This window comes from Buteo buteo, chromosome 18 (assembly GCF_964188355.1).
Source record: "Buteo buteo chromosome 18, bButBut1.hap1.1, whole genome shotgun sequence".
Taxonomy (NCBI): Eukaryota; Metazoa; Chordata; class Aves; order Accipitriformes; family Accipitridae; genus Buteo; species Buteo buteo.
In genome coordinates this window covers 6152545-6165222 of record NC_134188.1, presented here as the reverse complement: position 1 = coordinate 6165222, position 12678 = coordinate 6152545, and the positions used below count along the sequence as shown (strand labels likewise).

The 12678-nt window shown below is 40.9% G+C and overlaps 1 protein-coding gene across 1 annotated transcript in view; it reads right to left on the bottom strand.

Annotated features, from left to right (window-relative positions):
- The window catches only part of ATP8A2 (ATPase phospholipid transporting 8A2), a 306672-nt gene that overhangs the window by 202482 nt on the left and 91512 nt on the right, over positions 1–12678 (bottom strand). The window contains exon 25 of the mRNA XM_075050583.1: positions 2685–2857. Coding sequence (XP_074906684.1) covers positions 2685–2857 — 173 coding nt within the window. The remainder of the gene's footprint in view (positions 1–2684; positions 2858–12678) is intronic.

Genomic DNA, 12678 nt, shown 5'->3' with positions numbered 1-12678 from the left:
TCTCTAAACCCAAGATAACTTTGCACAAAGAATAGAATGCTGAGCTGCTTTCTGGCCCTGAATCTGGGCCTGTTGCATTCAAGAGAAGATTGCTGCAACCGTGTGAGCTCCCTCTTGTATAACAGTCTTGTCCACTCCCAGGAAACGGCTGCAAAAGCAAGACCACTCCTCTAATACCTCATGTCCTCTCCCTCTACCCCCCCCCCCCCCAATACATATGGGGCGGGGCGGGGAATCAATCAGCAGTAGCAAAAAAAATTGCTATTAAAGAACCAATTTAGGAAGGTCATTACAGTTGACAATGATTTAGAAGAGGACTTGAGAGAAGGACAAAGAGCACTGGCTGGAAAAAACAAGACATTTGTCCCCAGTGACAGAATCCTAGAATCACCCAAGGTGAAAGAGACTGCTGGAAATCAGCTAGTTCAACACTCCTGGATAAAGCAGGGTCAGCTAGAGCAGGTTGTCCAGTACCATGTCATCCAGTTGGGTCTTCCATGTCTCCAAGAACACAGACTCCACAACCTCTCTGAGAAACCCATTCCAGTACTGGACCACATTCACAGTAAAATAGTGGGGGGTTTCTGTGTTCAGACAGACATTCATGTGTTTTAATTTTCCTGTTGCATCTTGTCCTGTCACTAAGCACTACAAAGAAGAGCCTGGCTCCCTCATCTTCATCCACTCCTATTATATATTTACGCAAATTGATAAGAAACCCTCTGAACCTTCTCTTCTCTAGGCTGAACACTCCCAGCTTTCTCAGCCTCTCCTTGTACAAAAGATGCTCCAGTCCCTTAATTGTCTTTGGGGCCCTGCACTGGACTCTCTCCATTAAACCTGTTTGTATCGTACATTGAGGATCCCAGAACTAGACACCACACTCCAGATATGAGCTCACCAGTGTTGAATAGAGAAGAAGGATCACCTCCCTCTACCTGCTGGCCATGCCCTTCATACTGCAGCCCAGGACACTGTTGGCCTTTTCTTTGTCACTAGGGTGCATTGTTGGTTCATAGTCAGCTTGTCCACCAGCTCCCCAGGATCCTTCCGGACAAAGCTACTTCCTAGCCTGGCAACCCCTAGTATTTACTGGTGCATGGGGCTGTAACTCTGCAAACACAGAGACTTTGCATTTCCCCTTCCTCAGCTTCATGAGATTTCTCTCTGCTCAATTCTTCAGCCTGTCAACGTCCCTCAGAATGGCACCACAACCATCTGGTGCATCAGCCGCTCCTCACAGTTTTGTATTATCTGTAAACTTTGAGGGTGTACACCATCTGACTGTCAGGTCATTAATGAAGATATTGAACAGTGCTAGTCCCAGTATTGCACCCTGCAGTACAGCAGTCCAAGAGTTCCAGCACTTGGAAAGAAACTAGTCAGAGATGGAAAAAGCGAATGGGTTCATCTATACTTCAGGTGCATAGACTGCAATTGCTTTTGCCATGCAATATTTGTATGCTAACGTGCACATATATAAAAATAAGTAAGACAACAAAACAGCACTACGAGATCTCTACATAGTCATTCCTCCCAAAAGCAGGTCTTGCTTCTGGAATGCAGATAAAACTTCCTGTCCACCTAAACCAACAATCCCTCCTAGGTCACAGTTCTCCCCAAATACCAGCAACGAGCACAAACACAGACACACACACAGTCCTCAAAGCTGCATAATCTTTCAAAGTTAAAAATGATGCAGTCTTCCTGCTATACAGAAAGTAAAGCAGGCCAGATTTTGTTTTTCAGTTTTTGGAGGCTCTTCCTTCTGGAGAAGTAGTCATGACATGGGACCACATCTGTGTATAGCTAAATCCACAAACAGCATCAAATTCTGTTGTGACCTAGTAAAGCAAGCGGTAGTCTAACATCTAAAATAGGGCAAATTGCAGTTACACACACTCTTGCATAGCATACATAATTGATAAGACAATTTAAATTCATCCAGAGACCTTCTCTAGAGCCAAATTGAAAAGTCACATAAACTTCTTGCTACCCAATTCCTATTGCGTACAAATGATCACATGCATACCACTCCTCCTTATCAGTGTCTTCTATAATCAGGCAGATTTTCTCATGATCTTTCATCGCTGAATAAAAGAGATTGGACTTGGCTGAGACTGACTGTGGCAGAGGGAACTGCATTATTAGATGGCACTTAATTTTAGTGAAGGACTTGCTTCCTCCCCCGTAAGAGCAGGAAAGAAGCTACTAACCAAGTCCAGCACACATATGAAACTGCTTCCACAGCTAACAAGACTTCTACCATCAGAAGGGAACATGCAGGTGATTGAATGCTCACCTTGAAGGCGTACAAGCTCTACTGCTCACTGTAGAGTATCCTGTAGGACAGGAAGAACTAAAATGTTAAACTTTGTTGGCCTATCAGTCAGCCTTATGAACGCTTTCACAGACCTGTTTGTAGTATAAGAATACCTCTCTCCAGTCCTCCTTTGCTGCTCCCAGCACTACCTTGCTTCACAGTAGTTCCATAGCAGAGAAATCAATTATATTTTCAAGTGCCTTACCACTGCAGTTTGCCTCCTCTTGAACATCACACTATTTCCCCTACTTATATATTTCCTGTGAGCACTAAAAGCAGGACAGGGAAGTTAACATACTAGGTAACATTTCACAGGTTTTGTGCCCGTTTTGTTATCAGAAAAAGTCCCAGAATTTCTTACCTGCAACAAATGACCGCTTTACAGGAGAGTGCCAAGTCCAGAAAGCTTTGCCTGACTTCAAATGAAAGGGCATACTTGAGTGTGTGGCCATCAATAATCAGAGCAATATCGTTTTCTTTGCCCAGTGACTCCCCCAAATTGGTACAATGTTGAGTCAGAGAAGCTCTTGTTGCCTAAAGAATAAACAGAAAGAAATCATGTTTCTTCCTAATTTAAGAAAAGTGCATCCAAACCACAGCAAGGCATCTCTGGACGATGCAACAGAGCACAGTATGCACACATCCAAACTAGCACTGACACAAGTTAATGTTTTAACAGGACTTCATGCAGACATATTTATTTGGGTCACAAATGAGCAAAAGCTGCAGCCGGTTGCCTAGGAACGCATGCTTTGTTTCAGTGCAGACTCTGGCATCTCCAGTACACACTGCTGTATGACACACGTGCCCACACTAGTTGCGATACATCCTTCCAACTACAGGGCAGGTATAACCTAATGCCTTTCATGGCTGTTGAGACCATTCAAAGTGTTACTATTTATTCAAGCAGTATTCCCTACCCTAAAAACCTTTTCACTGACAGCTGCTGCTGGAAAAAAAAAATAAAAAAAAAAAAAAATCAAGTGTTCATGTTTCACTGTCACCCCAAATATCTCAACTTTCCTACTGCAGTGAAATTCACATTTAAAGCAGTCTGTTCCATTCCCATGCAGGTTAGTTTAACCATCAGTTCCAGCTGAGTTAACCACTGCTAAATGGTTCCAAAAGTTGCTTGTTGTCTGAAGCGTATACACTCTTTTTGACAGAGAAGGTCTTGACACACAGGACATTGGATGGCAGAACATGAAAAGCAAAGACTCCAGAACTAGTCAAACACTGCTTTTAGATGATGAATGATCACTAACTGCTAGATTATATAATTTTTCAGTTTTTCCCTTTGTTCAAAAAACAGTAACAGCGGCACGGGCAGAAGTAACCTCTTTGTGTTTTAGCAAATCCTTACCCAGTTTCCTGTCTAGAATTCTCTCCATTCTTAAGCCAACCAAAAAAAAAAAAGTACTCCTGCTCATCTTAACTGAGCAGCTTTGAATAATTGTGCTAAAGCAAGTGTTTCACATGCTTCTGCTTACTGATATTTAAAAGTTACTCATTTTGTGACCTGTCTGCACTGGTCTAAATAAAACATATATTCTTTTTTTTCTTTATATAACAGGAAAGAAAAGAACGGTTATTTACTGTCAGAAATGAAAACATGCTATTTATGCCTCATTGCAACACATTCATTGTTTCATAGATCCAGATTTCTCAAAATGATTGCAAAGCCACAAACTGTTGCCAAATGCTGCACTTCCTATTTGCACCTTGAGTTTAACAGACAAATGTTAAAAAAGAAAAAAACCTGAAGGTAGGTAAACTAGTTACTCTGGACTACACACCTGTTGGTCCCGAGGAACACATTACCTCAATGAAGGCCAGCAGTGATGTGAGTCTGGATTTTTCTCTCTCTAAATTAAACTGAGAACAGGAGTTGGCACTTTCACACATAGTTGAGCAAACAACCAAAGATGTATGCAGGTTTCTATACATGAACCCCCTTACAAAGACAGCAAAAGTAGTATTTAAAGTTGCACTTCTCTCACATTAAAGACAGAATCTGAGACAAAAAGCTCCAGTTCCATATCACACTACTGAAATGGTGGGAAACAAGTTTACATTCCTAAAATACTTCATTCAGTGATCTCTCCGGCATCTATCCATGAAGGAAATAAATGGGGAAAAATAGCACAAAAAACTTCCTAGCACCATGGCTTCTTGATGTCTTGATCTAAGCTTTCACAAGCTGTTTCTGTGCACTCTAAAGAACAGAAGTGTCGTACTGAGGTGGTTTCTCTTCTGTAAATAAAGTGATGGGAAACTCCCCTCACCCGGCTGCTTGCAGGGCTGTTTCTCACTTTTCCCCCCTCACTCCTCGCCATCTGTGCGGTGTTTTGTCCTTTCGTGAACATGCTCTCCCAGAGGTGCCGCCATCTTGGCTGAGGGGCTCAGCAGTGCCCGGCAGCCCCGGCTGTGTCCGGCACAAGGCAGCCCCAGCCCCTCCTCGCCGAGGCCCCTGCAGCCCCCTGACACCTTGCCACGGACACCCAGGACACCCGACCGGTGGGCACTACTACAGCGTTCAGAGAAGCTGAGGTAAATCAATTCAGTATGTCAAAATACTGGAGACTGAGAGCCACTCCACACCCTTCAGGAGGGAGAACCACAGGCCCTCCTTCTGGTTTATGGTAGCCCACCTCCCCCACCCCCCCTTTTTTTTTTTCCTTATTCCTACAGTTCAGTAAGACCACACTAACCCAAGTTATCTCACACTTGAAGGCCAAGCACCAATAAAATTATGGCTGCTCAGGCGTTATACAGCCTGTCGGTGCTTCCCAGCCTCCCAACAGCCGAGGTCCTGTCAGCCACCACAGCACCTCTGGCATCTTGTACTGCAGCCCTCAGGAGGGCCGCATTCTGCCCACCCCAACGCTGTCCTCTGTTCCTCTCACTTTCCCCCAGCTCCAATTTTGGTAGCAAAGTTTTAACAAGGTTGCAATAGCAATATTTACCCTGGCTAGAGGTATCCTGACCATAGCCATCAGCAACCACAACCAGTCCAAACTTCACTTCCATCACAGTAACAGCAGGATCATCCCAAATACTTTAGACTTCGACCATTCCAATAATGTTTTACTGAAATAATCAGCAACAAAAGTGTTCCCTTTCTGCTGATTTAAGGGGTTTTGGGGTTCTTGTTGTTGTTGTTGTTGGTTGGTTGTTTTAAACAAAGATTTCTACTACAGGATTACATCAATGACATTTAAATGCCCATGTTCCTAAGACCATGGTAAAGTATTTTTTCCTTTATCGTTTTATTTCCAGCTCAAACAACAATCACCTTGTTTCAGAAAAATACACTAGCTTACCAAATTAAATGATTATTTAATTTAAAAAATGTTTTCCATGTGTAATACTGAGTGAACTTGATCTGACTTCTGTCAAGACAGGCAGCCACCACAGTACACAGAGCAGCAGGATTGAGTATACTGTGGTGGTTAGAGGCTACAGATTTTTGCTTTCCTTGAATCATGTTTCTCATACAAAACTCAGTAAACACAGTCAAGTCTGAAACGTATCACAAAAATGCTAAACATGGCAGCAATTCCAGCCATCTGCTGCATAAAGTTCTGTAGTTTGCCTAGATGACTTCTACACAAATAAAGCCAGTAAAATAAAAAGACAAAAATAGCCATATTCAATCAAACCAGGCCACATCCGTGGCCAAAAGCAACCAGCCAAGAATGAGTCCAAGAATACAGCAAGCATATACCAGCACTCCCAGAAGAGCCTCTGGACCCCCACAGCTGGCAGCTCAGGGACCTCCTGAGCCAGGTGCAGGGTCTGTTATGGGAGAGCCCTCGATCCCAGTTACCATCAAGAACTGTGGGAAGTGGATCAAAAAGCTAGCAAGGGAAGAGAGGTCACCTTTCCTCTAGGGTAAATCAGAGTGCAGAACAGCATGCCAGCAAGGAGAAAACCCCAAGAAACATTGGAGATGAAATAATTATTGGGTGGTGAAGAAGATGAGGACATGACAGCAGTCAAGATAGCATTACTGAGCAGAGGAGGAGAATCAGGTAGCCAGAATGACTGAACTTTCCTGGGCCAAATAGTTGTGAGAAGAATCAGGCCATTTTGACACAAAGGGTAGAGGAAAAAAAGGGAGAAGTTGCTTTGCAATTTATTTTCTCTTGCCCCACTCATGGTATGGTAGTCAAACTCACTCCGATTCACTAAGAAACTAGCCCCAAACTGGAGACAAATTTACAGAGTAAGCTAATGAGTATGACAGAGCATGCAATTCAGCCATTTAGAGAGAGATTACATTTTGCACATTCTTTACTGCAAGAATGACTGAACCATTCCCTGCTTCCCTGTTAAGCTGTGAGGGATTAGATTTATGACTTCATGGCACACTTTATTTATACTGTACCTGAAAATTTACCACCAAGTAGATGATTGTGCTTAAACCATTACAGACTAGTGCTGGGAAAACAAGGGGATGTCCTGGGGGGAAGAAAGCTGTTTTATCTAGTTCAACACTGTGCAGTGACAACATTCACCGAAATCCCAAGGATACAGTTTAGGTAATGTCCTCAGTAATAGACTTTTAACCCAAGAACCCTTGCCCCTGGGATCTTGGAGTAAGTGTCATTTCTTTTTTCTTTACCGCTTCCTCTCAGTCTTGCTCAAACCTTTTTCTTACTCTCAAATGCAGAACTACTCCCCATCCTTCTCCCAAATCCACCCACAGGATTAAAAACTTCTGACTATTTGAAACCAAGGGAGACAGTCCCTATCCTTATTGCCAGTGTAGCCCTTGTGGCACTTCAGAGAAAACACCCTCATTTTCCTGTTGGTTCTTCACCGGACCCAAAAGAAGGTGAAGGGTCAGGGCCCAACCATCCTCTCCTGCAGAGACAGAGGAGAACCTGAGGGCAAGTTCAGGAGCATTATTCAATATCTATCATCTGTTGCCCAAAAGAAAAGGTCACATGGCAAGAAGACGACTTGCAAAAGGTGATGTTTCTCACCAGATGAGATAGCTAGTCTCCATAGGTTACTAACATGGCTATGCATAAGCCTCATCCAATTCATGCCCTGGTCACTGAACTTAGTCATCTTATATACAAGGTATCACAGAATTAGTAACAGGCTTAATAATACCCCAAAAAGCTATCAAACAAGGATTATAAATCAGGCACCTTGTTTGAACAGCATTTTGTAAAGCTCTTGATATATTCTTCCATATGCATGGTTAACTTACAACCTAATAACTTATACAGTAAAAAAGCACTAATTATTATTTCTGGTTTTTCCAACTACTTAAAAATGTTGTTTAAAAAAAACCAAAAACAAATGACTGCTCCTGTAGGCCAGTGCAATTAAGCAGAAGAAGCTAGTCCTAAATCTCACTGGGTATATAATAAAGACTTCCTAAGTAAGCAGAGGAACAAACATTTGGAAACCATGGGGAACTATATCATTCTGTAGGCAACTCATTACTGATAACTAGAGTAGAAATCTCTACTTTGATACCTAGCTTGTACTCTGTGTTTGACATCAAGGGATAAGTTTCTTCTTTGAGTCACATCAAGCAAGAATAAATCAATCCTTTACTAGAACAAGCATGATGGAGCAGAAATCAATAGTAGTCCCAAGAAACTTTCTGGATCAACTCAGACATGTGGAATACCTCTGCCATTTTTACTGAGTACCAAACAAAAGTAAATGGAAAGTTTGTCAGGAGTTCTGACAAAAATAGAATATTAGAGGAGAATATTACAAGCACTCCACTTATCCCTAATACACTTCATTTTCCCTCCCTCAAGATTTCCTTTTGATACACAGAGCATCCAACCGCTCTGGGAAAACCTGGAGAGGTGCCTGCCAATCAGACCTTATCATACCGGCATATCAGGTAAGTTTCCACCAAATACTAAAAATACAGATACAGTTTTACTTAAAGGTTAGAAGGTACATCAACTGAGAAGTCCATCAGTTTAATAGCCCTGATTCAGTGGGCTATTCAAATAAACACAGACACTTCATTAGTCAGTAGAGGACACGTGCACATGCTTAAGCTGTCTGTTGAATCAGAGCAACATTATCAGTTTAATTAGAGCTTTACAGGGGCTTAAGAATCCATTCATACAAGACCACCAACTAAATCAAAGCTTCACAGCACAAACATTAAAAAAAAATAAATCAGTTACATTGCAAAGGTCAACCACAGAGCTCAAACTAAGGCAACTAAGAAAATTAGGTTTTCATTTATTTTTATTCTATTTTTGCACATTTGACATGGTTGGGGGAGCTGATTCTAAAAATACCAACAATTCTGACTCACACAAATGCATTTAAGGGTTAATGTTAGGGTGTCTGTGCTTGAGTTAAATTCAAGACATGGTGGTATATTCCATAATAAACCTACCCCACCTGCTTTTCCTGTTTGTTTTCCCATTTCCATTTCAACAAGTCACAACCACAAATACAAACTCTGAGCAGAGCATTTACCTGCATTACTGTCTTAAACTTTCAGATTTTATTCTTCTGTGTGTGTATATTTTCCATTCAGAACACCAAGTAACATTATTAGTACACTACTACAAATCTCCATAGCAAAGTATAATTTGTTGACAGGCAGAAAACAAAAACATCCTGAAGCAGAGTTTGTGTGGTCTTCTCTGGAATGCACTCTCAGGATCTTTAACAAATCTTTTAATAGCATGTTTGTATATTCTCACTTTCCAAAGCTGGAAATCAGAAAAACACTGCTATGTCCAACTTTGTATTGAAATAATGAAACTGACAAATAAATTCTGGGATTTCCCAGGCTATTATTTTGTAGTTTAACAGAGCAAATACTATTAATTTTCACATGATGCTTAGAATGAATTTGGAAGTCAATGCAATCAGAGCTAAGTGAATCAAAGCTCTTCTGACTTCACTGAGAACAAGAGTTCACTCCTCAATACCATAATAAAAACCATCAGAAACATTCCTACACAGGCTATATAACAAGACATTAAGAGAGGGGGTTTTGTGTGCCTTTGGGTGTTTTGATTTGGTGTTTGGGGCAGGGGGAGGTTGTGGTGGTGTTTTTTTTAACAGCAGCTGCACACGATACAACCCACTCCCTCCCATAAGAGCTTTAAGTTTGCATGCTACAGCAAGAAATATTAGTGTATGAAGCAATTTGGTATCCAATACAGAACAACAATACCAGATACTTGCCAAGGAAAAAAAAAGTCAGTAGGACTTGCAAAAACTTTGGGTGCAAAAGACTTGCGCAGGGTAACACCCGTTCCCTAAGTTTATCTTACAAATAAACTGATACCTAGAGAAAAGCTAGACAATTTTACTGTAAGATAATAGCTCCAAATCTCCTCTTCCCCTTCCTCCCCTGCTTCTCCCTGGAAAGGCTCACAAAATCACTGAAATGATAGCAGGAGAAAGAAACGAAGCCTCATTTGCATAGCAACTACTCTCATGTTTCATTCTAAGCCCAGACTGATAACATGGCCCACAAGGTAAAAGGTCTTGGGAAGAAAACTAAATGGCAAATAACATCACGTAGACAAGAAGGCCTGTTTAGCTGAAAAGAACTACTCACTCCCAGACCTGTGACCTCTGAGACACACACACGCACGCACTCATTAAGCCTAAATCAGCCTTACATTTGGGCCTTCTTGGGCATCTACATTTCACACACTCTTCCTGTATGGCCTTTCCTCTATCACAGAAGGGCTAAAGTGATCCTCACAGAACAAGAGATATTAAACTAACACTTAACTTACAGTTAAACTAATGTAAGTCAACTGCACATACTACTTCTTGCTTTATTTATCATAAATCTAGGAAGTTCTGCTAGCTACAGCAGTTTAAAGATTTTTTCCAAGTTAACTTCTTCCATCATCCTATAATTCATTTCCAAACCACTAAATCTGTCAGATGATACAAATTACACAATCTGCTAACTCATTGTTCTGGAGTATACTGAAGTGTCAGCTCAACCTATTTTACTAATCCAAGAATTTACTTTTCATGACTCCCGCTGTTTCCTTCCTATACATAGATAATGTGAATAATCACATGTAACAACTTCTTTACTGTGCTGAAAAAGTGGTTTCAAGTCAAAATACCAGGCATGTCCCCCACCTCCCTCAGCATTAAATGAAAAAATCTTCCAAGGAGGACTTAAGACAAGCAAGGACTTTACTGCATAACCCCATTCAAGGTAACATTTGCCAGCCCTACTTCACAGAAAATATTCCACTGTATCTTAATTGCAACTCAAACTCCACCACATTTGGTGAAGTCTTCCACTTCAAACTGTCTAGTTGCTGCACCAGAGGAATCTGTAAGGACATCTGGCAGAAGAATAGGGATAACGAGCATAAAGGCAAGACAAACTAATGTTTAAATCAAAGCTGGTGAAACACGATACAAGTATTTAGAGCAACACATGTTAGGCAGAAGAGTCACTGGAAGTGCTTTCCACAATAAATAGCACATGGACAAGTACTAACCTTGAAACCTCTCTTAAAACCAAGGAAGAAATACCACTTTATCTACAGAGCAAATACTCATTTTTACCAGTCTTCCAAGTTAACCCAAACTTGACTAGGACAGCAAACAACTTCAATTTCTGAAAGCAAACAGGCAAGTTCCAAAGACCTAGTTACAAGCAAGTGTGTGAAGTACATTTCCACAAAAGTAAAATGACTTCTTGCGCACAGAAAGAGGCCAAATGCAGGATTTGTTGGTCAGGTTCCTCTGCCCCCCTTCTTTTGTGACTTCCTACAACTGATCTGTCTTCAAACAGCTGATACTTTAACTGCTTCTGTGTACTTTTAGAGTTAGATTGTGGATGCAAATACAAATTCAAACATAGTAGTGTTTGCTAGGTGCAGTGTCACCCGCTTACATAAAACTGATCCCAACACCCTGCTTTACAGCCAATTAAATGGAAACTCAAAACATCATTAGAATTGAAAATATTTGATTATTAATATGAGGATATGCATGGCCTAATACAATCAACTCTACAATAACATGGACTTCCATATTCAACTCACAGAAGTTTTCAGGCAAACATTTGCATACTTTCTTAACTATGAGGCTGTTCTTAAGAGCATCCACTAAACTACCCTGGCTTTCTTCTACTCTTAAAACTATAACACAATTTAAAAAAAAATAATCAAACTTTATAGCTATATGGACATTAGTCTGACCACCTAGCTACACAGTGCAACAGGTAAGGCAGTATGTGTTGACAGAGTAGGCTATATTCCTCTGCCATACTTTCTTGCCTTTTGCCTTTTTCACCACAGCATAACCATTAACTAACATTCAGCTTGTGACCCACCAACTCCTTTTCTGTCCCCCATCTTGTGTTCTCATGGTTGAGCACTCCTGTGCAAGAATATGATCTTGCATCTTCCCTTTTTTTTTATAGCTTCTTCTAGAAGAGACCAGGATAAAGGACTAGAAAAGCAGAAAAGTGTGATCAGGTGCTCATACAAGTTCTGAGACTCATGAAAGACTTGGAAGTGTCTCACAAGATGAATACACCTGAAGGAACAGCAGTAATATTGGGACCTATGAGCTACAGGATTATAGCAGAGGAGCCAAGAGGAGAAATTAGACTAAGATGACTCCTAGAAAAACTTATATACCAATATATCTCAATAATACACAAAGAGACAAACTATGGGTCTCCATAAGAAAACCCATCACCTGTAAGGTTCTTGTAAAACCCAAAGTAGAAATATTAGCAGTGAGGTTGTTTTATTAACTCACTGAAAAGAGCCTTATGCAGAGATGCCTCTGAAGATTACACATTTTTAAACCCCAATTTTAAGAGTCCATCTATTTCCTAGCTTCACAGGAAGAACAGAATATAAGGACACCCTCCAGTTCCAAAGCCAAGAGATCCTTTGAAAGCTGAAGACTCCAACTGTGAATACTTCACTACTTCACATTTCAAAACAAATACTATGAGCACCTCCCAGTTTAGGAAACCTTGAATACTTTAAAATACATGACTCAGTTCAAACTCAACCTCTACACACAAAACCACTCAGCAAATGGATCATGGGAGAAGATCAGATCCCATCTGACTACCTTCAATTTATTCTTTTCAGTATGATCAAAATTTAACCAAAAAAAAATAATCAGGGTCATCAATAGCTGTTGCTCAGTATTACTGCAGTGCTCAGCCTACGTCACACGTCGATTTGAAGGGATATGTAAGAGCACACACTGTGTGAGCACTCCAATGACACTTCACAGTTACAAACCCTAACTTGATCCTCTAAGTCCCAATCAATTACTTGACTTCACCGCTTTGAAGCAATTCTCCAAAAAAAAGACTGAAATGTATAAAGTGTGCC